The 27,641-nt window shown below is 41.6% G+C and overlaps 1 protein-coding gene across 3 annotated transcripts in view; it reads left to right on the top strand.

The window, feature by feature from the left end:
* pik3c2b (phosphatidylinositol-4-phosphate 3-kinase, catalytic subunit type 2 beta) overlaps positions 1-27,641 on the top strand; it is a 43,025-nt gene continuing 15,384 nt past the window's right edge. Inside the window, exons 1-19 of one of the 3 annotated variants that reach the window (XM_061875014.1) lie at positions 1-311; positions 10,588-11,488; positions 21,537-21,637; positions 21,712-21,872; positions 21,938-22,058; positions 22,791-22,902; positions 23,683-23,762; positions 23,838-23,901; positions 24,045-24,191; positions 24,259-24,292; positions 24,382-24,577; positions 25,849-25,971; positions 26,059-26,226; positions 26,347-26,461; positions 26,534-26,676; positions 26,751-26,939; positions 27,009-27,102; positions 27,180-27,274; positions 27,354-27,534. In XM_061875014.1, the coding sequence (XP_061730998.1) occupies positions 10,676-11,488; positions 21,537-21,637; positions 21,712-21,872; positions 21,938-22,058; positions 22,791-22,902; positions 23,683-23,762; positions 23,838-23,901; positions 24,045-24,191; positions 24,259-24,292; positions 24,382-24,577; positions 25,849-25,971; positions 26,059-26,226; positions 26,347-26,461; positions 26,534-26,676; positions 26,751-26,939; positions 27,009-27,102; positions 27,180-27,274; positions 27,354-27,534 (2,937 nt within the window). In that variant the 5' untranslated portion in view covers positions 1-311; positions 10,588-10,675. Of the gene's footprint in view, positions 312-10,584; positions 11,489-21,536; positions 21,638-21,711; positions 21,873-21,937; positions 22,059-22,790; positions 22,903-23,682; positions 23,763-23,837; positions 23,902-24,044; positions 24,192-24,258; positions 24,293-24,381; positions 24,578-25,848; positions 25,972-26,058; positions 26,227-26,346; positions 26,462-26,533; positions 26,677-26,750; positions 26,940-27,008; positions 27,103-27,179; positions 27,275-27,353; positions 27,535-27,641 lie in introns of all 3 variants that reach the window. The other 2 variants (XM_061875013.1, XM_061875015.1) reach the window with 2 other exon arrangements.

Here is a 27,641-nt window from a genome sequence, read left to right as displayed (position 1 = left end):
CTTGCGGTGGCAGCTGCTGCGCGAACGGTGCAGAGTCCAAAGCAAGCCCCACCAGCTCGCGTGTGTGCGGGCTTGAGGCATCGCAGGGAACCGTTAGCCGCAGCGCCTGCATTGTTCATCGAGCTTATTAGGCACACCCGGGGAAGTGACTGAACGTCTGGGGTGTGTACGCTGCCCTGGCAACTGGCAACGCGCTTGTGTAAGCCCACAGGACATTGAAGGGGGTTGATGTGATTTTTGGAGAGGACGCCAGCTGCTTTAAGATGGCCCCCGCCGCCGGCTGCCGGCTGCGGTGAACCGGGAGGGCGCAGGTAAGGATGCTAGCTCGCTAGCATGTTAGCATGTTAGCACTCTGGAGGAGGCGCATGGAGTTAACTGACTTTAGGGAGGTCACGCCGGACTCCATTCAGATGCTTCACTGTCCAAACAGCCCTGACTGCTTTCCTTGTCACTGTCCGCACACACAGTGTTTGTTGTCCTCGCAATCACTGTAATGACTACGCCTAAACGTCACTGTCCGTGTCATGAAATATGTTTTGCCAAGCCGTTCCAATGTAGTGAGAGTTTGGCCCGATAAATGAAATTAATAGATTTTTTTAATGGGGTTTGGTGCAGGTCTTTACAGTTTAAAAGTTAAGAAAGTTACAGTACCAATGATTGTCACACACACACACACACACACACACACACACTAGGTGTGGTGAAATTCACCTCTGCATTCAACCCATCCCCTTGTTCACCCCCTGAGAGGTGAGGGGAGCAGTGAGCAGCAGCGGTGGCCGCGCCCGGTGTCAAGCGAAATAAGTGCTCGCTGCGATATAAGTGCCCAAGCGTGTATGGGACGGCTTGCCAAATAAGTGCCCCTGTGTCCTCAGTGAGAGTGCATACGAGGAGAAAAAAACGTACCATACCAAAGTTACTGTGATATATATTGTCTTAGGCCCAGGGTGTCAAACTCCTTTTAGATCGGGGGCCACATGGAGAAAAATCTACTCCCAAGTGGGCCGGACTAGGAAAATTACAGCACGATAATTGAAAATATAGACAAACATCAGATTGTTTTCTTTGTTTAAAAACAGAACAAGAGTGCACATTCTGAAAATGTACAAATGATAATGTGTTTTTTTTACACTTACATGTTGTGGTTATTAGTATTCTACCTTTTATTTGTGTTTTTTCATACGATCAGAATTAATAAAATGGGACCCATTACCTCACTGCTTGGCAGTCAGCATCAAGAGCATGAATTGGGGTTTAAATCACGAAAAATTATTCCCGGGCGCGGCATTGCTGCTGCCCACTGCTCCCCTCACCTCCCAGGGGGTGAATAAGGGTATGGGTCAAATGCAGAGGACACATTTCACCACACCTCGTGTGTGACAATCATTGGTACTTTAACTTTAACTTTATGTGATCATGTTCATCAGTCAACTCCATCCATCCATCTTCTTCCGCTTATCCGAGGTCAGGTCGCGGGGGCAACAGCCTAAGCAGGTAAACCCAGACTTCCCTCTCCCCAGCCACTTCGTCTAGCTCTTCCCGGGGGATCCCGAGGCGTTCCCAGGCCAGCCCGGAGACATAGTCTTCCCAACGTGTCCTGGGTCTTCCCCGTGGCCTCCTACCGGTTGGACGTGCCCTAAACGCCTCCCTAGGGAGGCGTTCGGGTGGCATCCTGACCAGATGCCCGAACCACCTCATCTGGCTCCTCTCGATGTGAACTCATTGGTGTTCATTTTCAATCTACAAAGACAAAAAAATTATATCAAAATCAAATAACAGGATGTTTTTTATGTAGTTTGTTCATTTTAGTTATTTTATATTTGTAGCTCATCTGCAAAGATACGAAGAATTGCCATTGCAACATCTAGTGGACACCATTAGAACAGTGGTTTAATTCATTAAAACATTTTGGCTCATTGTTTGTACTTTGCAAACCCATCCAGCGGACCGAATAAAACCTGTTTGCGGGCCTGATCTGGCCCGCGGGCCGTACGTTTGACACCCCTGTCTTAGGCTATCAAAGATGGAGAAACCCTAATCAGAGTCTCGCTAAATCACTACTAGGATGGTCTCTCTCTCTCGCTACACACACGTTGGTTTGTCAATGACGCTGCCCTGCCAAAAAACTGCCCTGCTGGACTGCATGTGCACACCCCCTCTGAGCACTTATTTCGGCTGGGCACAAATTTGGCTTGACACCGGCAAACATTTTGGTGTTTAGACTTACACAAACTTTAAAGGCCTACTGAAATGAGATTTTCTTATTTAAACGGGGATAGCAGGTCCTTTCTATGTGTCATACTTGATCATTTCGCGACATTGCCATAATTTTGCTGAAAGGATTTAGTAGAGAACATCGACGATAAAGTTCGCAACTTTTGGTCGTTAACAAAAAAACTTTGCCTTTAACGGAAGTAGCAGACGATGTGCGCGTGACGTCACGGGTTGTAGGGCTCCTCACATCCTCACATTGTTTATAATCATAGCCACCAGCAGCAAGAGCGATTCGGACCGAGAAAACGACGATTTCCCCATTAATTTGAGCGAGGATGAAAGATTCGTGGATGAGGAAATTTAGAGTGAAGCACTAAAAAAAAAAAAGAAAGAAAAAAAAGAAAAGGCGACGGCTCCAGGCGACGGCAGTGGGGGCGATTCAGATGTTATTAGACACATTTACTAGGATAATTCTGGAAAATCCCTTATCTGCTTATTGTGTTTTAGTGAGATTATAAAGTCATACCTGAAAGTCGGAGGGCTGCGGTGACCGCCAGTGTCTCTGAGAGAAGCCAATGGAAGGGCCAAGATCACAGCTGCCTTTTTGACAGCTGCAGGGGGAGGTCGCATAATCCGCTCAAGTCTCCGGTAAGAGCCGACTTAAAGGCCTACTGAAATGAGATTTTCTTATTTAAACGGGGATAGCAGGTCCATTCTATGTGTCATACTTGATCATTTTGCGATAATGCCATTTTTTTGCTGAAATTATTTAGTAGAGAACATCGACGATAAAGTTTGCAACTTTTTGTCGCTAACAGTAAAGCCCTGCCTTTACCGGAAGTCGCAGACGATGACGTCACCTGTGTGAGGGCTCCTCACATCCTCACATTGTTTTTAATGGGAGCCTCCAACAAAAAGAGCTATTCGGACCGAGAAAACGACAATTTCCCCATTAATTTGAGCGAGGATGAAAGATTCGTGTTTGAGGATATTGATAGAGATGGACTAGAAAAAATAAAATAAAATCAGGTAAAAAAAAAAAAAAAACGCGATTGCATTGGGACGGATTCAGATGTTTTTAGACACATTTACTAGGATAATTCTGGGAAATCCCTTATCTTTGTATTGTGTTGCTGGTGTTTTAGTGAGTTTAATAGTACCTGATAGTCGGAAGGGTGTATCCACGGGTGTCTTGAGGCCAGTGTCTGATGGAAGTCGACAGCAGCATTATGGACGGCACAAGCTCAGCTGATCTCCGGTAAGTGGCGACTTTTTACCACAATTTTCTCACCGAAAACTGCTGGTTGACATTTGGTCGGGATCCATGTTCGCGTGACCGCTCTGATCCATAGTAAAGCTTCACCTCCGGGAATTTTAAACAAGAAATCACTGTGTGTTTGTGTGGCTAAAGGCTAAAGCTTCCCAACTCCATCTTTCTACTTTGACTTCTCCATTATTAGTTGAACAAATTGCAAAAGATTCAGCAACACAGAAGTCCAAAATACTGTGTAATTATGCGGTAAAAGCAGATGACTTTTAACTGTGTGTGTGCGTAGCGCTAATATTTCCTAACAGTCCGTGACGTCACTCGTACACGTTATCATTCCGCGACGTTTTCAACAGGACACTTCGCGGGAAATTTAAAATTGTAATTTAGTAAACTAAAAAGGCCATATTGGCATGTGTTGCAATGTTAATATTTCATCATTGATATATAAACTATCAGACTGCGTGGTCGGTAGTAGTGGGTTTCATAACACAATTTTCCCATCCAAAAACTTGCTGGTTGACATGTGGTAAAGAAACATGTTCGCTTGACCGCTCTGTGTTAAAGCTTCACAACAAACAAAGAAACACCGGCTGTGTTTCGGTTGCTAAAGGCAGCTGGAATCCACCGCTTTCCACCAACAGCATTCTTCTTTATAGTCTCCATTCTTAATTGAACAAATTGCAAAAGATTCAGCATCACAGACCTCCAAAATACTGTGCAATTATGCGATGAAAAGAGACGACTTTTAGCCGTAAGTGGTGCTGGGCTAAAATATCCCCTCCAACCAATAACGTCACAAACACGCGTCATCATTCCGCAACGTTTTCAACATGAAACTCTGCGGGAAATTTAAAATTGTAATTTAGTAAACTAAACTAAAGTAAACTATTGGCATGTGTTGCACTGTTAAGATTTCTTCATTGATATATAAACTATCAGAGTGCGTGGTCGATAGTAGTGGGTTTCAGTAGGCCTTTAATGATCCAAAAGGGAAATTGTTTCACACAGTAGCTCAGTTACAATGATGGAAAGTGTAAGGAAGGAAAGGACTATGCAGGTATAAATAGACTATGATATTAAATATAATATATACACTTAATATTTACATAATATATGTACAGTAAATTATATATGCTGATATATACAATATATAACAATTACCATGTACAATATTACAGTGTATGTGACAGCTGCAGCATAAAATAGAGAGTAAATCTAGCAGAAAATAGACATTAAAAAACAAAGAGAAGTAGCTAACATAGAAGGTGTCAGGTAAAGTAAAGTGAATTATTTTTATATTGCACTTTTCTCTAGTGACTCAAAGCGCTTTACATAGTGAAACCCAATATCTAAGTTACATTTAAACCAGTGTGGGTGGCACTGGGAGCAGGAAGGTAAAGTGTCTTGCCCAAGGACACAATGGCAGTGACTAGGATGGCAGAAGCGGGGATCGAACTTGGAACCCTTAAGTTGCTGGCACGGCCACGCTACCAACCGAGCTATACTATAATAGACAGATATCATCTATAAAAATTCAACCCCCAATTCCAACCCTTGATGCTGAGTGCTAAGCAAGGAGGTAATGGGTCCCATTTTTATGGGGTTTGAACTCACGATCTACCGATCTCAGGGCGGACACTCTAACCACAAGTCCACTGAGCAGTTAGCTTTGTTGCCAGGTCTTGCCTCGACTTCATACATACTCACTTTATTTCCCAATATGCTGATTAGTGTTACAATGAAAGCCCATTTTGGATGAGAAAATAAGTATCTGATTTATTACCGTGGCCAAAATGGTCCTGATCTTTGGGCTTGTTTAAAATATTTGGGGAAAATACAACACTTAAGATGATCAATCAATCAAAGTTTATTTATAAAGCCCTAAATCACGAGTCTCTCAAAGGGCTGCACAAGCCACAGAGACATCCTCGGCTCAGATCTCACATCAGGGCAAGATAAAACACAACCCAATGAGCTACAATGAGAAACCTTGGAGAGGGCTGAAGATATATTTGAATAAAATGTGCGTGTAAATCAGGGGTTGGGAACCTGTGGCAGTTTTGGTGTCTGCATCTGGCTCTCAGATTAATTTTAGCTGACATTGCTTAGCACGATAAGTAATGAATAATTCTGCTGGTAATCACAGTGTTAAAAATAACGTTCAAAATATAAAACATTCTCATGCATTTTAATCCATCCATCCGTTTCTACCGCATCTGTTCAAGAAGTTGTATCAATGGTAAGAACTATTTTATTTATTATTGATTAGCTTCAGAATAACAGTGTTATTGGCGCAGTGGAAAAGTGGCCTTGCGCAACCCGAGGGTCCCTGGTTCAATCCCCACCTAGTACCAACCTCGTCACGTCCGTTGTGTCCTGAGCAAGACACTTCACCCTTGGTCCTGATGGGTGCTGGTTAGCGCCTTGCATGGCAGCTCCCTCCATCAGTGTGTGAATGTGTGTGTGAATGGGTAAATTTGGAAGTAGTGTCAAAGCGCTTTGAGTACCTTGAAGGTAGAAAAGCGCTATACAAGTACAACCCATTTATCATTTATTTATTACACTCTAAAAATGTTAGTCTTACTTAAAAATGCACGCATTTAGTTGTATTCCATCCATCCATCCATCCATCCATTTTTCTACTGCTTATTCCCTTTGGGGTCGCGGGGGGCGCTGGTGCCTATCTCAGCTACAATCAGGCGGAAGGCAGTGTACACCCTGGACAAGTCGCCATCTCATCGCAGGGCCTAGTTGTATTCAGTGTTAAAAAAATATTATGTAGCTCTCACGGAAAACATTTAAAAATATTTGGCTTTCATGGCTCTCTCAGCAAAAAGGTTCCCGACTCCTGCTGTACATCTTTGGTAAAAGACTCAAGAATACAAGAAGCAATTATGTTGTCTATATGCTCACAAGTTTGATAAAGGCCTAGAAAAGTGAAGGGGTATAGTGCCCATGTCACAGTTTAAGCACTGATCCTGTTGGTCGTGGTCTTCGGATGCAAACATATGCTAAAGGTCATTGTCCTGCTGATGGACACCACTGCTGATTCAGCTCAGTGGGACACAAAAGTGTCCACCACCAGCAGGCGCTCAGCTGACCCCCGCACCCATATGAATTGTTGAAATGTAAATCATGATGAGTGTGGTAACTTTTGAGGTTAAATAAATAATAATATACAGACAAGCACGTGATCTCCACTGAATACATCAATACAATCTATACACACAGCAATAACTCTGGTGTGTGTGTGTGTGTGTGTGTGTGTGTGTGTGTGTGTTGTGAGCGAGAAAGATGACATGTATACCATCCCCCCTTTTGTGACTCCCAGGGGTAAAAGTCTGACCTAGACTATTACGTGCACACACACGCACGCACACACACACACACACACACACACACACACACGCTTGTCAAACAGAACCATCATTGGTGGTCATAATCAAGCCATGTTAGGACAATAATGACACTGAGTGTGTGTGTGTGTGTGTGTGTGTGTTTTTGCGTGTGTGTGTGTGTGTGTGTGTGTGTGTGTGTGTGTGTGTGTGTGTGTGTGTGTGTGTGTGTGTGTGTGTGTGAAAACAGTCAAATACTGGTGCTGGCCCACATGTCAAACCTGGGGTTAGGCAGGGCCGGGGGGAGATTCAGCAGCCAATGGGGGAGGTGCTCATGACGTGAGTCCTCTCAGATAAAACACACCCAGAAAGCAGCTGTGACCCACATTACATACACACATACACATTGCATGGCTCACACCCATCCCAACATCGTCATCTTTATTATTTCAGAAAGTAAACCCACACCATGTTTTTTGTGTATATGTCAACTTGTTGTAGTTGCTCATCTATGGTCTGATCTGCTGTAGCTTCAGCTGTCGTGTTTCCTTCCTAAAAGTTATCCTGTCAAGCTTTGGAATAACAAGATTGTTTTGCACCTTTCCTTCCTTCCTTTGTTGGTCATGTTGTGTTGCTTTGAGTTGGTTCCTGTCAGTACCTCAGGTCTGTCTGGGTCTCAAGCTAAACGGTCCTCTTAAGCAATTACAGAACTGAAAGTAAAATAATTGTTTATGACGTCTGGAAGTTGTGTCAGCATATTTACATTGTTAATGTTTTCGGTATAACTCAACCTAGGCCTGGGCAATAAAGCCTAAAAATAAAATCTCTGATTTTTTTTCACAAAAAAGGTGATTTACGAATTTTTTTCCTTTTTTTTTATCAGAGATAATTTAAAAATACTTTGTTTTTATTTGATCAAAATTTGTCATTTCAAATGGCATTTCCTCTTAGCAAAATTATAATATCAATAAAATGGGTTGGTTCTTTTTAGTCCAAATACATAATCGATTTTGTATATTATCCTTTTCCAAAAAATAAACAGATTACATTTTGCTATTGTAGCTATTTCTGGCATATTTACTCTGAGGGTTTTGCTCATATGATCAAAAAGTAATTTAATGTAGAGCTTCCTCTGGGAGGCAAAGCTTCCTCCTTGGATAAAATACTTCTGTAGGTAAAATGTAGTATTGAGAGTAGGGCTGGGCGATATGGCCTTTTTTTAATATCTCTATTTTTAGGCAATATCGCGATACACGATATATATCGCCATAATTTGCCTTAGCTTTGAATTAACACTTGATATATATATTCACAACAGTATGATGATTATATGTGTCTACATTAAAACATTCTTCTTTATACTGCATTAATATATGCTAATTTTAAACTTTCATGCAGAGAAGGAAATCACAACTAAGTCAATTGACAAAAACAGTATTTATTAAACAGTTATTAAGCAGTGGCACAAACATTCATCCATCCATCCATCCATTTACTACCGTTTGTCCCTTTTGGGGTCGCGGGGGGTCGCTGGAGCCTATCTCAGCTGCATTGGGGCGGAAGGCGGTGTACACCCTGGACAAGTCGCCATCTTATCGCAGGGCCAACACAGATAGACAGACAACATTCACACTCACATTCACACACTACGGCCAATTTCAGTGTTGCCAATCAACCTATCCATCCCCAGGTGCATGTTTTTGGAGGTGGGAGGAATCCGGAGTATGTAATTTCCAAAACTGAAAATGCAAGATTGTCAGAGACATTTTCCGGAGTAATCACTCTTCATGCTCTACTAGGTGACTTTTCAAATGATGCTACATTTTAGCAGTAATGCTACTTTTGGTAGCAACGCTTGTGCCCCACACTCGACAAATTAAGGTTGTCTATTCGACAAATTGCCAATGTAAGCCGAACCACCGGCAGACGATGGACCCCCTGCTGTTTTTCTTTGGAATTAATTCTTCCTTCATCTGTTACCAGATTCACACCTTTTTTCTCTCGTATTACCACTCACACAGCTTTGCTAGCATCACAGTTAGCGTTACCCATGCAGTATGCTGCTACCTCTCTGCTCCGCAAGGGCGTATACGTATGTGATGTATGACGTGACAGTATGTGACTTGTGTAAGAAGGTGCGCTTACAGTCTGTGAGGAAGGAGACACAAGAAAGAGTGGCAAGAGCCTGCAGTGTAATGCCCGCAGCTAAAAGCAACTGCGTGAGAACGTATACTTGAATATCACGATAAAGGCATTTTCCAAGATGCAGAGAGACAAACCCGCGATATGTCGCGTGTAACACTATATTGCCCAGCCTTAATTGGGAGGTCTCTGTAGTTTTATAAAGTGGATAATTGTAGGCTTTTACACTGTTTGGACACCACATCTTTAGCAATGTGCAGAACGACCTTGTGTAAAAGATGCTTTTTAGTAGGTGTTTGTTTGTTAATATTCTTGTTTTCCTCATAGAGTTGCATTTCCCCCACTTGGCTGGATGTTTTGGTTTCAGATGTTGGAAAAGGTTTGTTGTGCTGCTGCCTTTTTTAAACAAACTTTGCAGGCTGCATTCATATGTTCCACACCTAAACGCTAAACCGAACCACCAACAACAGTATTATTTTCTTTGGAACATACGTCTTGCTCTCGTTTGCGTTAGCTTTAGCCGTGTCCTATGTGTGTGTGTGCGACTCTTGGGCATTTTAGCAAACTTACAAAGGAAAGGCTTCCGTCTGGCCACTCTTCCATACAGACTTCTAGAAGTGACTTTTATGGCATAACACTAGCTGGAGCTCACGTCCCACTATTGGTACACCTCCCAAAGTTTGAGAATCACTGCTCTACAGAAATTGACCTGAGGGCAGAATAAGATTGCTGGTGTTTAGGCTGTCAGTCATGTCTGTATTGTGCAAATGTGCGTGCCCGTCGCATACAAAAGCGATCTTTGATTAGGAATGGATACATAAACAGATGTAATGGTGGTTGCAATATTCCTATTTAACAGGAGACTGAAAAGCCACATTTCCAAACACTGTTTTTTTACTATGATGTTATCCTTTTGTTGTGTGCTTGTGTGTGAGTGGGGCATGGCTCATATGGTCTGGCCAGGAAAAGAGCGGGTTATTATGCACGCAGCCCGTCCAAGCCTTTAAGCCTCCTATGCAGCTCCCTAAACGGCCCCTTTAACTGTTTTAAATGTATAAAAAGGAGTAAAATTTTAAAAACATTAACACACTTCCTTGCTCAAGTTAATCCTTTGCTGCTCGCTGAGCTGAGGTCTTGCAAGGTACGGTGACATCATGTGGCTCCCTTCTGTGTGAGGCTTACCCCCCTGAAGATTCCGGACACGGGAGTCAATTAGGATTGGTCCTACTTTGTTTATTCCTCATGAATAAATCTACTTTTCTTTATACGTTTGATCCCAGGCTCACACTTTGTGTCCTACTGTTTTGGACGCACCTTCACATTCTCATTTGGATGGACTTCTGTTTTACCTACAGCTCTCCTTTAGTGTTGTAACCATGTTGAAATTTCTCTGCAAAAGTCACCTCAGTAGGGACAGAAACTACAAAAAAAGAGACATTTATTTTACAACATATTCATTTTAATATATCAGACAGTGGATGGTTCAATAAAGTGAAATAGTTCTATGATAGCGTTTGTCAGTAAACCATATTATGTTTTGTGTATTCATCACAATAAATTGTGTATGATGTGTGTTTTTTGTAGTGCAAAAGAAAAAATTAGATCATCTTGTGTGTTTTCCAGCAGCTCCATGAGTCCTCACTGGACCTCAGAGAACGTCTGTGGACCTTCCTCCTTCGTCTTAGTCCCACTGCGCTGAGGGGGGTGGGCCATCATGTCAGCAGCTCAGACTGAGAAAGAGAGCAGCGAAGCAGGCTGGGCCTGTCTGGAGGCTCTAGGCCTGAGTCAGAAGGAGCTGGTCCTGGCCGAGGCCCTGCAGATGGAATACGATGCCCTCTCCAGACTGAAACAGGACAAAAGTGATCCCCAAAGTGGCCCCGCTGAATCGCGAGCTTCAATTCTATCCTGCTCCGAGACCCCAACGACCTCCATTGAGCGCCCACGGCCCACCCCCAGACAGCCACTTGCCAACACCACATGCATGCTTGGGGATTCCTCACTCAACCAACCTGGAGGATCCCAATCTGCACAGCTACCCCCAGCCAGGGCACCCCCTCCCCAGGGGAGCTACCTCACAGAGTCCCTCTACATCTTGGACAGTCCAGAGCTGACCAAGGTCAGAGACTATTCCGGTTCCAGCCCTGTAGACACAGTTAGCTCAAATTCAGAAGTTCCTCTTAAAAGCCTCCCAACTTTTCCTGATGACAACCCCCCTGCCGTCCCGCCCAGAAACCCTATCACTCCCTCATCGACTGGGTCCGGGAATCCCTTCGTGGCACACCGCGGGTCCGCCGTGTCCCACAATGTCAATCTGTACACCCCAGATGCAGATCAGTCCAAAGTGACCTCTGGAGAGCTCAACTATGACATCATCAATGAATCACTATCCCGACTCAACGGGAGCAGGAGGGACCAATCTGGCAAGCCTGTGGCACGCAGTAAGACCCTCCCTCCTCAAGTCCCGCCCAGGACATATGTTCCTGTTCCCAAGAGTAACAAGAGCCAGCGTCGAGTGTCTGCTGACCCGGTAAGAACTTTAAAAACTTTTGTGTTCCTTTTAGGCATCAACTGTAAGACACAGGATGTCAAATCCATGTCTCCGTAGTGACAGCTAACCGATTTATGAAGAAGACTTAGTGAAGCAGAAATACCACACGCACACACGCACACGCACACACACACACACACACACACACTAGGATAATCAGGCAGATATGGGGTCACATTGGCCCCATCCCCCATTCTGGGGGCTGCTGATCTGACAGATTATCTGATGTTGTTTTCTCCTTAATGTAATACACCCCCACAAGTCCATCGCTATCACAGATCACATGAGCTCCCCTGTCTGTCAGACCATGCTATTAGCATTAGGGATGCAATGAATTTTTTGGGCCAAAACCAAAAATGAGGAAACCAAGGCTGAATACCAAAACAGTTATTATTATTATTGTATTTATGGCTTTGACTGTATCAACATATTTAAAATCAAAGTATTGAAATTGCACAAATCAATGTTTATCCTTCAAAGGATATAATAATCATAAAATTACGCAAATATTTATTTACATTGGTATTTCAACAATACACAAGAAAAAATAATACAACATATTTAAATATATGGCATTATAATGATATAATAATAATTAATAGGCCAAAAAGACAAAGTTGACATGCTCCAAAGAAGACGTCAAAAGCGATCATAGTGTGTGATTTTCTACTTTAGTGAAACAAGACAGTCATTGGATATTTTGCTGTCAATCAAAAAGAGATTCAGCCTCAGACAGATCATCGAATCATCGTGAGGAAACCTCGGCCATGGCCATTGACTCCCGTAGACGCTGAGCGTCCGATGGGCAAAGCAAAGCTTTTATCCAATGACTGTGTTGTTTAGCTGGAAGTGAGCATTTTTCTAGTTTCATTCTGTCGTTCGGAGTTGTTCTGGAGACATTTCCAATCCTTTTAGTGACTATTTCTTCATTTAAAAATGACTAATGACTAGAGGTGGGAATCTTTAGGCAACTCATGATTTAATTAAGATTACAATTTAGTAGCTCCGATTTAATTCAAAATCCATTATTGATACATCTTTATTTGTGTATATTATTGCAATTTTTACATTTATTTTTTTTTCACTAAACAAGCATTTATCACTTGTAACTTTGGAAAAATAATTAATTTGGAAAAAGAAACAGTTAATTTATTTTTTTACATTCATTAAATCAATGAAAATGTTTGCAAAACTGGAGCATAGGTGCCTGATAGCAATGGAGCGGGTCGGATCGCTCGCTATAGTCAGCCAAATTTTTAGAACTGTCTGGGTTACTTTATTTACAGTAAATAAATCGATTGATTATTGACGTTTACAAATCGATTCTATAATCGTCTGTGTCCGAATTGCGATGCATCTAAAAACCGATAGTTTCCCCCACTTCTACTAAGACTTTTTCTGGTCTTATTGGAGATTGTATTAGTGTACACAAGTGGAGACACTTGACTTCTGTCGCTGTGCAGTGCAGTATCCTGGACTATCAGCCAGTGCTGCTGGGAGCCTCCACCGTCCAGAAGTACTCAGAGGTCATACTAGCCTGGCGCTGCAGTCTCTGCTCGCGTTTCCCCTCCTTGAAAGACCAAACAGCCGCAGCTGGCCCTTAATATTTCCACAGTGCACATTTTGCAGATTGCTGTCTGTGGTTCTATCTCTGATATATTGAAGTACATCGACATCGCAGACACGTTGCCTCCACTTCACTCCAGATAGTGTGCTTCTTTCTTCATCATCTTTCGCCTTCGGCAGATTGCCCATCAACATGTGATATAGAGATCGACCGATATGTTTTTTTCAAAGCCGATAGCGAATATTAGTAGTCAAGTTGGCCAATAACCAATAATTGAAGCCGATATTCATGAATAATAACCATGAATAGTGTACGTCGATAAACAGCTGGACAATGCTTTTAGGTTTTTGTTTTTTTTAGATAATATTTTAGGAAACGTCGAACCAGTAGCGACATGATTTTATGCGGCGCTAATTGTGTGGTTAACACCAAGCACTTTTTTTTTTTTTACATCGCAATCAACTTGTGTTTAACTGCAGACTTGTGCGTGCTTTGGCACGCCCAGATTTCGGCCAGGCCGCACCCTCTTATAAATACGCAAATCAAAATGGATGGATGGATATTGAAAGAAGGGCTTCACGAAGGGTTAGTGCGTCTGCCACACAATACGAAGGTCCTGCAGTCTTGGGTTCAATCCCAGGCTCGGGATCTTTCTGTGTGGAGTTTGCATGTTCTCCCCGTGAATGCGTGGGTTTCCTCCGGGTACTCCGGCTTCCTCCCACTTCCAAACACTAAATTGGCCCCAGTGTGTAAATGTGAGTGTGAATGTTGTCTGTCTATCTGTGTTGGCCCTGCGATGAGGTGGCGACTTGTGCAGGGTGTACCCCGCCTTCTGCCCGATTGTAGCTGAGATTGGCGCCAGCGCCCCCCGCGACCCCAAAAGGGAATAAGCGGTAGAAATGGATGGACGGATGGATATTGAAAGAAGCCATATAGCCAAGCGCAGCACACTCTGAACAATCAGGACTCAGTAGGAAGTGCTTGATTCTGGTGTTTTCAGCGAACGTCAGAGGAATGAGTTTGAAAGCCAGCTGTTATTGCTTTGTCTCTGGGAATTGAACATAGGCTAAAATCAAGAAGGGATGGTCAGGTCAAGAATGTTAAGAAGATAGATGTGCTTTGCCAAAAAGATGATTAACCGCAAATAATGTTGTGCTACACCAACTTTGATAACATAGTCGCTGCAATATAATACATAAAACCTGAGTAGAGGTGGCTGACTGTGATTACGGCCAATATATTTATAATTTGTGTAACTTACAACCAGGGGCGTCACTAGCTTTTAAGGAAAGGGGGGCTTAGCCCCCAGGAGATGCACAGGATGCGAGCGAACGTAGCGCATGAGCACAAAACTTCACAAACGGATAACAAATATACATATATGTATATATATTAGGGGAGTGGGAAAAAATCGATTCAAATACGAATTGCGATTCTCACGTTGTGCGATTCAGAATCTATCCTTTTTTTTTTTTTAATCGATTTTTTTATTTTATTTTATTTTATTTTTTTATCAATCCAACAAAATAATACACAGCAATACCATAACAATGCAATCCAATTCCATAACCAAACCTGACCCAGCAACACTCAGAACTGCAATAAACAGAGCAATTGCAAGGAGACACAAACACGACACAGAACAAACCAAAAGTTGTGAAACAAAAATTTATATTATCAACAACAGTATCAATATTAGTTATAATTTCAGCATACCAGTGATTAAAAATCCCTCATTGACATTATCATTAGACATTTATAAAAAAAAAAAGAACGATAGTGTCACAGTGGCTTACACTTGCATCGCATCTCATAAGCTTGACAACACACTGTGTCCAAAATTTTCACAAAGATAAAATAAGTCATATTTTTGGTTTGTTTAATAGTTAAAACAAATTTACATTATTGCAATCAGTTGATAAAACATTGTCCTTTACAATTATGAAAGCTTTTTAAAAAAAATCTACTACTCTAGCATGTCAGCAGACTGGGGTAGATCCTGCTGAAATCCTATGTATTGAATGAATACAGAATCGTTTTGAATCGGAAAAATATCGTTTTTGAATCGTGAATCGCGTTGAATCGAAAAAATCAATTTATAATCAAATCGCGACCCAAAGATTCGCATCCCTAATATATATATATATATATATATATATATATATATATACACACACATACATACATATATATACAAACCCAATTTCCATATGAGTTGGGAAATTGTGTTAGATGTAAATATAAACGGAATACTATGATTTGCAAATAATTTTCAACCCATATTCAGTTGAATATGCTACAAAGACAACATATTCGATGTTCAAACTGATAAACAATTTTTTTTACAAATAATCATTAACTTTAGAATTTGATGCCAGCAACATATGACAAAGAAGTTGGGAAAGGTGGCAAATACTGATAAAGTAGAGAAATGCTCATCAAACACTTATTAGGAACATCCCACAGGTGTCCGGGCTAATTGGGAACAGTTGGGTTCCATGATTGGGTATAAAAGCAGCTTCCATGAAATGCTAAGTAATTCACAAACAAGGGGCGAGGGTCACCAATTGGTAAGCAAATTGTCAAACAGTTTTAGAACAACATTTCTCAACGAGCTATTGCAAGGAATTTAGGGATTTTACCATCTACGGTCTGTAAAATCATCAAAAGGTTCAGAGAATTTGGAGAAATCCCTGCATGTAATCGATGATATTACAGCCCTTCGATCCCTCCGGCGGTACTGCATCAAAAACCGACATCAGTGTGTAAAGGATATCACCACACAGGCTAAGGAACACTTCGTGAAACCACTGTCAGTAACTACAGTTGGTTGCTACATTTGTAAGTGCAAGTTAAAACTCTTATGCAAAGCAAAACCCATTTATCAACAACACCAAGGAACGCCGATGGCTTAGCTGGGCCCGAGCTCATCTAAGATGGACTGATGCAAAGTGGAAAGGTGTTCTGTGGTCTGACGAGTCCAGATTTCAAATTATATTTGGAAACTGTGGACGTGGTGTCCTCCGGAACAAAGAGGAAAATAACCATCCGGATTGTTATAGGCGCAAAGTTCAAAAGCCAGTGTCTGTGATGGTATGGGGGTGTATTAGTGCCCAAGGCATGGGTAACTTACACATCTGTGAAGGCACCATTAATGCTGAATGGTCCATACAGGTTTTGGAGCAACATATGTTGTCATCCAAGCAACGTTATCATTGACGCCCCTGCTTATTTCAGCAAGACAATGCCAAACCACGTGTTACAACAGCGTGGTTTCGTAGTAAAAGAGTGTGGGTACTTTCCTGGGCCGCCTGCAGTCCAGACCTGTCTCCCATGGAAAATATGTGGCGCATTATGAAGGGTAAAATACGACAGTGGAGACCCCGGACTGTTGAACGACTAAAGCTCTACATAAAACAAGAATGGGAAAGAATTCCACTTTCAAAGCTTCAACAATTAGTTTCCTCAGTTCCCAAACATTTATGGAGTGTTGTTAAAAGAAAAGGTGATGTAACACAGTGGTGAACATGCCCTTTCCCAACTACTTTGGCCAATGTTGCAGCCATGAAATTCTAAGTTATTTATTATTTGCAAAAAAAAATAAAGTTTATGAGTTTGAACATCAAATATCTTGTCTTTGTAGTGCATTCAACTGAATATGGGTTGAAAAGGATTTGCAAATCATTGTATTCTGTTTATATTTACATCTAACACAATTTCCCAACTCATATGGAAACGTGGTTTGTATATATATATATATATATATATATATATATATATATATATATATATATATATATATATATATATATATATACACACACACACATCCATTTTGTACCGCTTATTCCCTTTGGGGTTGCGGGGATCACTGGTTCCTATCTCAGCTACAATCGGACGGTAGGCGGTGTACACCCTGGACAAGTCTCCATCTCATCGCAGGGCCAACACAGATAGACAAAATTCACACTCACATTCACACACTAGGGCAAATTTAGTGTTGTCAATCAACCTATCCCCAGGTGCATGTCTTTGGAAGTGGGAGGAAGCCGGAGTACCCGGAGGGAACTCACGCAGTCACGGGGAGAACATGAAAACTCATATATATATATATATATATATATATATATATATATATATATATATATATATATATATATGACTTAAAGGTATACTAGAGAATGTGTTTCAAGGATTTTTGTCAATAATGTAGGAATAATGAATATACCAACAATGGTATTAGATTTTGATTTGATTTTTGAATTTTATTAAGGATCCCCATTAGCTGGTTGCCACAACAACCCACTAGTCTTCCTGGGGTCCACAACTCAACACAATTACAAGTAAAAGCATATAATTGTAACTATGCAATACAGACAAAAATAAAAAAATATAAAAACGTCAATAAGAAAACAGGCAAACAATTTACAGTCACAGAATAATAATTACCATATAAATATAACTACACAATGTAAAACCAAACATAAAAAATCATCAACGAGCAAAGTAATTTAAAAACTCAGAAAAAATATTACTTTCATTTTAAAAACCTGTTTACTTTCAGTTTCGGTGAGAATTTGAGGCAGGTTATTCCAGAGCGATACAGATCTATAAATAAAAGATTTCCGCAAAGCATTCTTCCTGGGACAAGGGAGTACAAAATGCCCCTCCCTGGTATTATGATTGTGCATAGTGCTACTGTGAACTATTTGGGCCATGATAAAAGCTGGAGTTTTACTACAGGTTACTGATTTGAAGAAAATAAGAGTATTCGCTGACAACCTGTTCTGCACTGTTAGCCAGGAAAGAGAAGCATGCATTTGGTTTACATTGGTTCTTAGTGAACAACCCAGAACCAACCTTGCTCCCCTATTCTGGACAATCTGGAGCTTCCTTATCCCACCACTTGCAGCAGATGCCCAGACTGTAGAAAAATAGTCCAGATGACAAAAGACTAAACTCTTAACAATCTGACAAAGAAGAGGTGGAGCAACAAAAGCAGCACATTTCCTGAAAATACCATTAGCCCTTCCCATCTTTGTAACTATATCACTGATATAATTTGACCAGGATAGAGTGCAGTCCAGCATCACTCCAAGGAGCTTGGCACTTCTGACCTGTTGAACTGTTGAAATACCTAACCACAGATCCAACTTTGGGTCACACGATAACCCTTGCCTATTCCCCAATACAATACATTTGGTTTTTGAGATGTTAAGGACACGTCTGTTACATACTGTCCAGTCATGCACAGCTTTTAGACAACCTAGCAATAATGGTAATAGACAACTTGGCAAAAATAGTAAGGTAAACATTGAGTACCTGATAACACTTTTGAGACAGAGTACAACAACAAGTCAAATTAAAATAAAGACCCTCATCTCTATATTTGAACCAAACCCAATGTTTGTATGATAGTTTGAATCGATTAATAGTTTGGCATTGCTTGTGTTGTAAGTCCAGTTTGTTCCATTGTTTTACTCAGCATACAGACACACAAAAACTTTTACGAGTGGTTTGAGCTCTCGGCAATGACAAATATCCAAAGCCTCGCAAGTTATGAGCCTGAACTCGTCTTATAAAAATAAGTTGTAGATTAGGCGCCAATAATTTGTTAAATGCTTTATATAAGATTATTAATGTATTATATTTATCAAGGCCATCAAATTTGAGCAACTTTGATTGCATAAACAGATTATGAGTATGTTCTAAATAACCAACGTTGTGAATGAGCCGCACTGCTTTTTTCTGTAATATGATCAGAGGATGAATTGTGTTGTGGTAAGTATTCCCCCATACTTCAAAACAGTATGTAAGGTATGGCAGTACCAAGGTGCAGTATAGATTACGGAGTGCGTTTTCATTGAGGTATAGTTTTGCTTTGTTTATAACTGAGAGGTTTTTGGAGATTTTTCTTTTAATGTGTCTGACATGAGGTTTCCAAAAATGTATTCTCATTAATGATTTCAATTTGGATACCATCAATACTTATTTTCTGTTCAGACGTTATTTTGCAATTTCCAAACATCTTAGTTTTATTTATATTCAAAGATAATTTATTTGTGTCCATCTATTTTTTTGCTATTTTTAGCTCTGTGTTTACTGTATTTATGAGCTCATTATAGTCATCACTACTGTAGAATATATTTGTGTCGTCTGCAAATAATATAATTTTCAGTACTTTGTATTAAACATATCATTAATACATACATTAAACAGTACGGGCCCCAACACGGACCCTTGGGGGACACCACAAGCAATACCAAGAGTATCAAATAAAAATTGACCCATTTTTACAAATCGTACCCTTCCTGTTAAATAACTTTTTAACCAGTCACCAGCCAGACCCCTAATTCCATATCTTTCCATTTTATCTAGTAGAATTGAATGATTAATGGTATCAAAGGTTTTCTTTAGATCAATAAAGATACCAACTGCATATCTTTTATGCTCCAGTGCATTAGTAATTTCTTCAATAACTTCTGTTATCGCCATTAAGGTTGTTCGTTTGGACCTAAAGCCATACTGACTGTCATTAATTATATGATTCTTCTTAAGAAAAGACTCAAGTCGAGAGTTAAATCGTTTCTCTTAAGATTTTTGAGAACTGAGGCAAAAGAGAAATTGGATGGTAATTGGTGAAATCGTGTTTGCTGTCACTTTTGAAGAGCGGAGTTACCTTAGCGATTTTCATTTAACTTGGAAATCGGCCAGTCTGGAATGATAGGTTGCATATATAAGTTAAGGGTTTTACAATATTCAGTATAACTTTTACAACCGATATCATCATCACTTTTAAACAATAAATAATCCATCGACTGCTATGGTCATGTTTGTTAAAACTTTAAATGTAACAGATTAATGAATGTACAATGCGACCCCTCCTCCTATTTTATTTATTCTGTTTATGTATCTTAATTCATAGTCATTCAGACTAAAATCAATACCTTTATCATTGTTGAACCAGGTTTCAGTAATTGCAATAATGATAAATGGATGACTAAATTCTTTCAAGTAATCCTTGATAGCCTCAAAGTCAGTGTACATGTTTTGACTACTGAAATGTATTATTGAAAGACTATCTTCTGATTTTACTCTGTTTTCATATTGTTCACAGGTAAAACAATTAGTTTTTCACATTTGCAGAGAAAAAAATTGTTATCAGGGTCTATCTCCATATCGGTCTCTGTTGTGGCTTGCTCTTGATACTCACACATTTCCAGTTCTTTTTGTTGATGTTGTCAGATCTTCTGTAACATATCCATATCAATAATTGGTGTGGTCTGTGTTCTTGGTGTGGACAGCATTGAGATGATGTAAAAGTCACAAAGCTACATTGATACCAAGTACTGCATCAATGTCAATAGTTATTAAATCTTCTATTTTTCTCACCACCAAGACGTTTGCTTCCTCCAGTGGTCCCATTTAGTTTTGATTGATTGATTGAAACTTTTATTAGTAGATTGCACAGTTCATTACATATTCCGTACAATTGACCACTAAATGATAACACCCGAATAAGTTTTTCAACTTGTTTAAGTCGGGGTCCACGTTAATCAATTCATGGTTTGATGAAGATCTTACAGTTCGTTACCCAGGTTTGTTGAATCTTTTCCTTGGTGGAGGCATTCTGATGGTCTATATGCCGAAGCATCTACCAACAGAAGAGATCCACACCTGTGTCAAGCTGCTAATGCTAGCCGACTTCGGTGTGCTAGCCCGCAGCACCGATCGACACAGACAGCAAAATGTCACAGCACAGTGAAGCCAAAAAATTACAAAAAAAGTACAAAAAAGCAAATAAGATGTCCTGGTTTTGTACAAAGTGACAGTCAGACGCGCGTGAACTCCAAACAGGAAGTGACGTGAACAAGTGGAATGGATTGGATACAGACGCAGTGAGGGGACACTGAGTGAATAATGACAGGTTAAATGATTACTTATTTAAACTCATATCCGGGCCACTTTATAATGAATATGTCGGCATGTATTTGTAAAAAAAGAAAATATGACACTAAATTATTTAGCGGGGCTTAAAAATATTTTAGGGGGGCTACAGCAACGCCAATACTTAAAACACAATGTGTTCATATTGCTCTACGCCAGCATCGCTAATTAGGATCGCATAAGTAGCAGCTGAGAGAGTGTTTTCATGCTTAGAAGCTCACGCACAGTAGAGAGTTCACATGAAGACAGTACAGAACTTCCTCTGTTGATGTCGACAACATGACCTTTGTCCATTCTGGACACACTGACGACAACCGTGTCTTTGTGTTGCTTTTGAGCGTTTTTGTTTCTGGATGCAGAAAAGGGTCCTGGTAGCTAAACTACTTCAAATATGTTCAACATCCAACAAGGTTATTACGTTAATGATGTTGACCAACTGGGCTGCGAGCTTGCAAATATTATCAGTAGGCATCAAACTCTCTCTGATTGGTCGCCTCGTGGTGTGACTGACAGGTGACCCTCGGTTCCAGGATGAACGGATTTGGATATGAACTCTTCCAAGTGTCTGAGGAGCGAGACGAGGAGGTGGCGGCTTTCTGCCACATGTTGGATGTGTGAGTAACATTCCTGCACACACGTACACGCACGAATGCACACACTTATGACCAGAGCTTTGGTGTTTATGTAGGCTGCGTTCAGCATATCCACACAGCGACCGCTCAAAGAACGCAGGCTTTGTGTGGTCGCCGTCGGTGAGCCAAGAGGAACTTCATCAAGGTCTGGGGGTCAGTGTAAAAGTCACCGTCATCAGCGGCCACTTCAGAGAGCCTCTCACCTTCACCTGTGACGGTAGGAAGCTTGCTTTGTTTTCACCAGTCACGGGACCAGGTGAAATGACAACATTTGTCTGTCAGGCTCATCCACAATAGACCTGCTCATCTATCAGACCCTGTGTTACGCCCAGGATGACCTAGACCATGTGGACGTGGACGACTACTTGCTGAAGGTCTGCGGACATGACGAGTACCTCAGAAAGTAAGAAGCTCAGCTGAAGGTTTTTTAAAAGACCCCTGACTATCTAGTGTAATCCAAGTGGAAACTATTGTTTTTCCTGTCTTTCCTTTTTAAAGTTATATCACAAGTCAAAGATGAACTGACATTTATACATTGACATTTATGATAAAATATCCAAAAAAGTGGCATCACATGAATTTAATGTGAAAACTTCTTGAATGAAGCCCATCCAACTTGAAAGTGTGCATGGATAATGGCGCCACTGTGGCTGTAATGTGTATCATCAGTCTTAAAAGTCACCAGAGATTTTTCCTACCATGTTGAGTTGATGTGTGGTTTCAGTAATAACATAGCCGCTGAGCTGTGGTGAACCACTGCAACCACCACACACACACACACAATGTTGTGCTTTATGAACATATTTGACGATGATTTTACTTCCACTTTACCACTTAGTCCCAAACTGCACAGCAGTTTGTCCAAATTTCCTCACTTTAAACATTGCATTGTCTAGCAAAACATTTCAAGTTCTACGTGTGTGTGTGCTTATTTTGGCCATGAACCTGTCTGAACTTCCTGCAGTGCAACAATAGCAAGCTCCTGTGTTGGCCAGGTGCTTCCTGTTTGTATAATCACTTTGTGTTGCTTTATTGTGTTTTATTCTTCATTGCCCTCCAGTGTCGTGATTTTTTTAGGATTCTCACACTCTATATATATAACTTCTAAACTTTTTTATTTGCGCTTATGTGTCAGCTCTGAGACTCTGGCAGGTTTGGAGTGTGTCCAACAATGTTTGAAGTTCGACTGGGACGTCCGACTAATCCTCACCAAGAGATCTTCCGCCAACACGGAATTGTCACGCACGGTCTGCACAGACACACACACACACACACACACACACACACACACACACACACACACACACACACACACACACACACACACACACACACACACAAGTGCGTAACACTAATTCCTACTAATAGATTAAAGCAGGGGTCTTTAACGTTTCCAGGCCAACGACCTCCAATGTAATGGAGCAATGGAGCAGGGACCCCCTACTTATATATCATGTGTACAATCATGTATTAAAAAAAACTGGTCCTAAGTACCTTGTTATTGTGCAATGCAAAGATATTCAAATAATATAGTCTAGCGCTGACAACTAATGCTGAAATTGACAGCGTAATTGCTAGCTCACAACTCGCGCGCCAATCGCCTGCTGATGTTGACCGCACTAAATTCTAGCTATCTTATATGTAATTTTAAAACTGCAAGATGCAGTGATTAGGGTGCCATTGCTATTTCCTAACTACTATTTTAAGAGATGTAAATTTGTGTAAAAATTGCACGGGAAATGTAAAAAAAAGTTGTCAACCACAAATTTTACCACTTCCCCTCCAGTACCTTGGCTGACAGCCTGTGGATAACAGACCCTGTGTTGACCACCCCTGCATTAGAGGAATGAATGAATGAATGACTCTTTATCACAAGCCTATTCCTATCCAATCAAATGCTGCTGTGCACCAATTTCACATGTTATAGAAACTTCAAAAAGTCACACCTTAGTACCTTTTGTGTAACATACCGTCAGAATCAAGAAGCACAAATAACATGAAAATCTAATTTGTTTCCAACCCAACAGAAAGACGACGACAAAATGGCATCGACGTTGAACCACAGCATCCTGCTGCAGGAGCGTCCCATCAAACAGACAGTCACGAGGTGAGTGGCAGGGCCTTACAGCACAGCTGTGCCCCTCTGTGAGATTTGTCTTGTTAAAGGTATCTTTGTGGACAGAGAGGCTCTGACTCTGCTGCTGGACACATTCCACAATGAAGCCGAGTCCTTCCTGCTGTCAGAGGTCAGACTTTTGTTATGACAAAGTAGTTGTAGCATTAGTAGTAGTAGTACTTGTACATACATCAATAAAGAAATAACTTGTAGCTTACTCTTGCTGATCAATACATGTAAGATGTCAGTTTCTTCTCATGTCGGCTGCACCAGGTGGAGCTGCTGCTGCACGTTGAGCGTCTCGTCCAGTCAGTGAAAGCTCTCTGCAACTCGTTGGCGGCGATGGAGACACCTGATGTGACATCTGCCCTCAGCCAGCTCCCCGCCTGTCCTTGTCGCCTGCAGCCCAAAGTCCTGAAGGTATAATCAACACTAAATGTTGGCAGAGGTTAGATAATGTCCATAATGTCACTTTTGGTCTTCCCAGGATGCCTCATTGCTGGCTATCAGAGAGAACAGAGGTATGCTTGGACTCCAGCCTTTCCATTCCATCATTTCTTTCAGGTCTGCTCTGTTCTAACTAGCAGCTGTTGAACATCCTGTCTCACAGAGAAAGTGGTAGAAAAACTAACAGCGGCCATCTTGGACCTGGTGGAGTTGTACTGCAGCACATTTAATGCCAATTTTCAGACCACGCCACAGAGCCACTGCTCCACGGTCCCTGTCCAGGAGGCGGGCTGTATCACCAGCGTGCTGTCCTTCAGTGTCTACGCCGCCCACCGCATTCCCATCACTTGGGCTGCCAGGTATAACACACACAGGAGCAATGCATCACCACCTTCAGGCTGCAGTCTTCATCACAAAGCCACACAAATGTAACCTGCCCTTCCTCCCATTTTTTTAACAAAACTCTAATAAAAACAAAGCTCAAGGTACACGACAAACAACATATGTTAGCAACCAAAGAAATGTAATCGGAAATATCAGTACAGTCGTCCTTTCCCACATCACGCTTCAAAAATTGCGGCTTTAACATGACTGATTTTGGGGGGATATTTGAAATATTTTCTAAATTTTTTGGTCCAAAATGCACAGTTTCAATCTTAAAAAATGAACACTGCCATAGTATTGGTCACTAGGCGTTGGGGAAACCAAAAAATTTAGAGCACGCTATTCAGTATCATTGCCACTGATTGGCTCAGCTTCAGGCAGCATTAAATATTGTGTAAAGGTGACTAAAGGGTGTTATTTCATGTAGAGGGCCCTCCATAATGTTAAAAAAAACTTATTTAGAAGGTCGTGAAAAGATTTTCTATGTTCTCACTATGAAAAAAATTAATGATTCCTACTTGGCGAAAATTCATTAATCGCAATTATGTCCGGAATAAATTCACAGCGATAAACAAGGCACAACTGTAATCAACTGTTACAAAGAATTGACAATGGACATTGATGCCTGCAAACAAGCCTGATACTGCTGATGGTTTACAACCAACAGATATTTCGACATAAATATGCAGTCCTTTGAGAAATGAATGCAATATGCACATTACACATACATTAACCTTTCATTTCTACTCCTTTCTGCTTCACCACAAAATATATTGCCTGTTATGAAGTAGAATCATTTTGACTTTGACCGTCAATAAAATACATGCGGTATGCACAAAACAAAACATGCAGTAAAAGGTAATCAGCAGAGCTTGGTAACAGCCAAGCTCCTCCTCTGCCAGCCATCAATCTGTGTTGAAAAAATGGTGACTGCCTGGGAAGGGCCACCGCTGACCCCTGAGACAAGATGGGGCTGGCTGAATTGGCTGACACCTGTTTTAAGCCTTTGTTCGTATGAGATAAATAAACACAATCATGTTTAATGAACTGTTTGCATATTTTATGAAAACTATCAAGAAGTAGTGAAAGTCCCATGACCACAACAGGCTAACTGCAATGCATAGTCATAGTAGTACCTTTCAAAACACAAATTTACATACATTTACATGTTTTACTCAAGGATAAAACCCCTCCCTCACCACTGATCTTTTATTACATGTGTAACACCTTGTCTGTTTCTTGTCAGTTATGAGGGTTTCTTCCTGTCCTGCTCGCTGACTCATGGAGGGGCGGAGCTATGTGCGCCACAACACACCAGCAAACAGGCGGTCAGCAAATACCTGTTTCACCTGGTGGTGTGGGACCAGAGGTGTGTGAAATGAATGTCTTCCTAAGATGGAACATCTGCATGTTATGTGTGCTCCTCCCTTCTGAGCTGTGTTTGGTGTCCCAGCAGGGTTTGTTTCCCGGTGCAGATCAACCAGTTGCCCAGAGAGACACAGTTGACGGTGACATTATATGCCAGCTCCCTGCCGCCCCCCAGTGGAGTGGAGGATAAGGGCAAACAGCGGCGTAGCATCGAGGCTCTGGGCTGGGTCACCATGCCGCTCTTTAATTTCAGACAGTAAGTCCCCTGATGTCACTTCGTGTGTAAGGAAGCGTCTTATTTCTTGTTAGAATAGTAGGAAGTGTGTTTGGATGTTGTAACAGAGTGGTCAGTCTGTGTATGTGTGTTTGCTTGTAGCGTGCTGACGTGTGGCAGGAAGTTGCTGGGCCTGTGGCCATCGACGCCAGGCAGCAGTGGGAACGCTCGCTCCAGCTCGCCAAACTTTAGCCAGCCAGACAGCGTCATCTTGCAGGTAGGCTTGACCTTTGATCTCCATTCTGGTCTGTACAAAAAAAAGATAATTGAAGTAAATTGTTTGACACAGGTGGACTTCCCCACCATGTCCTTTGAAGCCCACTTCAGCACTCCACCTGCAGCAGACTTTTGTCCTAAGTATGACTTTTCCAGACTGGATGCCATCAGCCAGATACAACTGCAGGATGTTCTGCACAAAAAAGCCTTTTTCTGGTCAGACACGCGTTCATATGCACATGATGATTGTCTGCTGGTTCTTTCATTAAGAATTGAGCATATCTGTGCAGGTTGAAGCCAGAGGACAAGCGACTTCTGTGGGAGAAAAAAGCCTTCTGTCAGGCGGAGAGCGCAGCCTTGCCACTTGTTCTTGCCAGCGCCCCCTGCTGGCAGTGGGCCTGTCTGCCTGACATCTACGCACTGCTGAAGCAATGGGCCTGCTTGGGACACCTGGATGCACTGGGGCTCCTTCATGCTACGTATGTCCCTGTCCACTTATTTAGACGTTGGGCATATTAGCTTCTGTGTGACAAGTTTATTTATTTCAGCTTCCCGGACCAGGAGCTAAGGAGAACTGCTGTCCAATGGATGGACTCTATTTCTGACCCAGAGCTGCTGGACTACCTTCCTCAGCTGGTTCAGGTAGCATGAACTGCTTTTAGTTGACTCGTCCTTGCTGTAAGAGGTGTTTGTTCGTCACATTTGTCTTCTGATGGCAGGCTCTGAAGTATGAGTGTTACTTGGACAGCTCCCTGGTCCGCTTCCTGCTCCGCAGAGCCATCGGAGATGTTCGCATTGCTCACTACCTCTTCTGGTGATTATTTACGTGACTTTCCTTCACCTGGACTACTTTTGTGGTGCTGACAGAAAGTCAACTTTCATCTTCTCCTCAGGCTGCTGAAGGACAACCTGCAGGACAGTCAGTTCTGTGCTCGCTATCAACACCTGCTTGCCGCGCTGCTCTGCTGTGTCGGCCGAGGTCTTAGAGACGAATTTGACCGGCAGTGCTGGCAGGTGTCCATCCTGGCCAAGGTGGCCCAGAATGTCAGAGACGCCGCACCGTCCAACAGACAAGTGAGCTCAGATACGCTAAGAAAATCAGTCATTAAATATTTACTAAACAAATAATGTTCTAAACTTGTTTCGTAGAAAATATGTGGGAAACTTTGGAGGTGATAAAA

Source organism: Nerophis ophidion, linkage group LG16 (assembly GCF_033978795.1).
Source record: "Nerophis ophidion isolate RoL-2023_Sa linkage group LG16, RoL_Noph_v1.0, whole genome shotgun sequence".
NCBI lineage: Eukaryota > Metazoa > Chordata > Actinopteri > Syngnathiformes > Syngnathidae > Nerophis > Nerophis ophidion.
The sequence above is the reverse complement of the archived record's forward strand: the minus strand, read 5'-3'. Positions and strand labels throughout refer to the sequence as shown.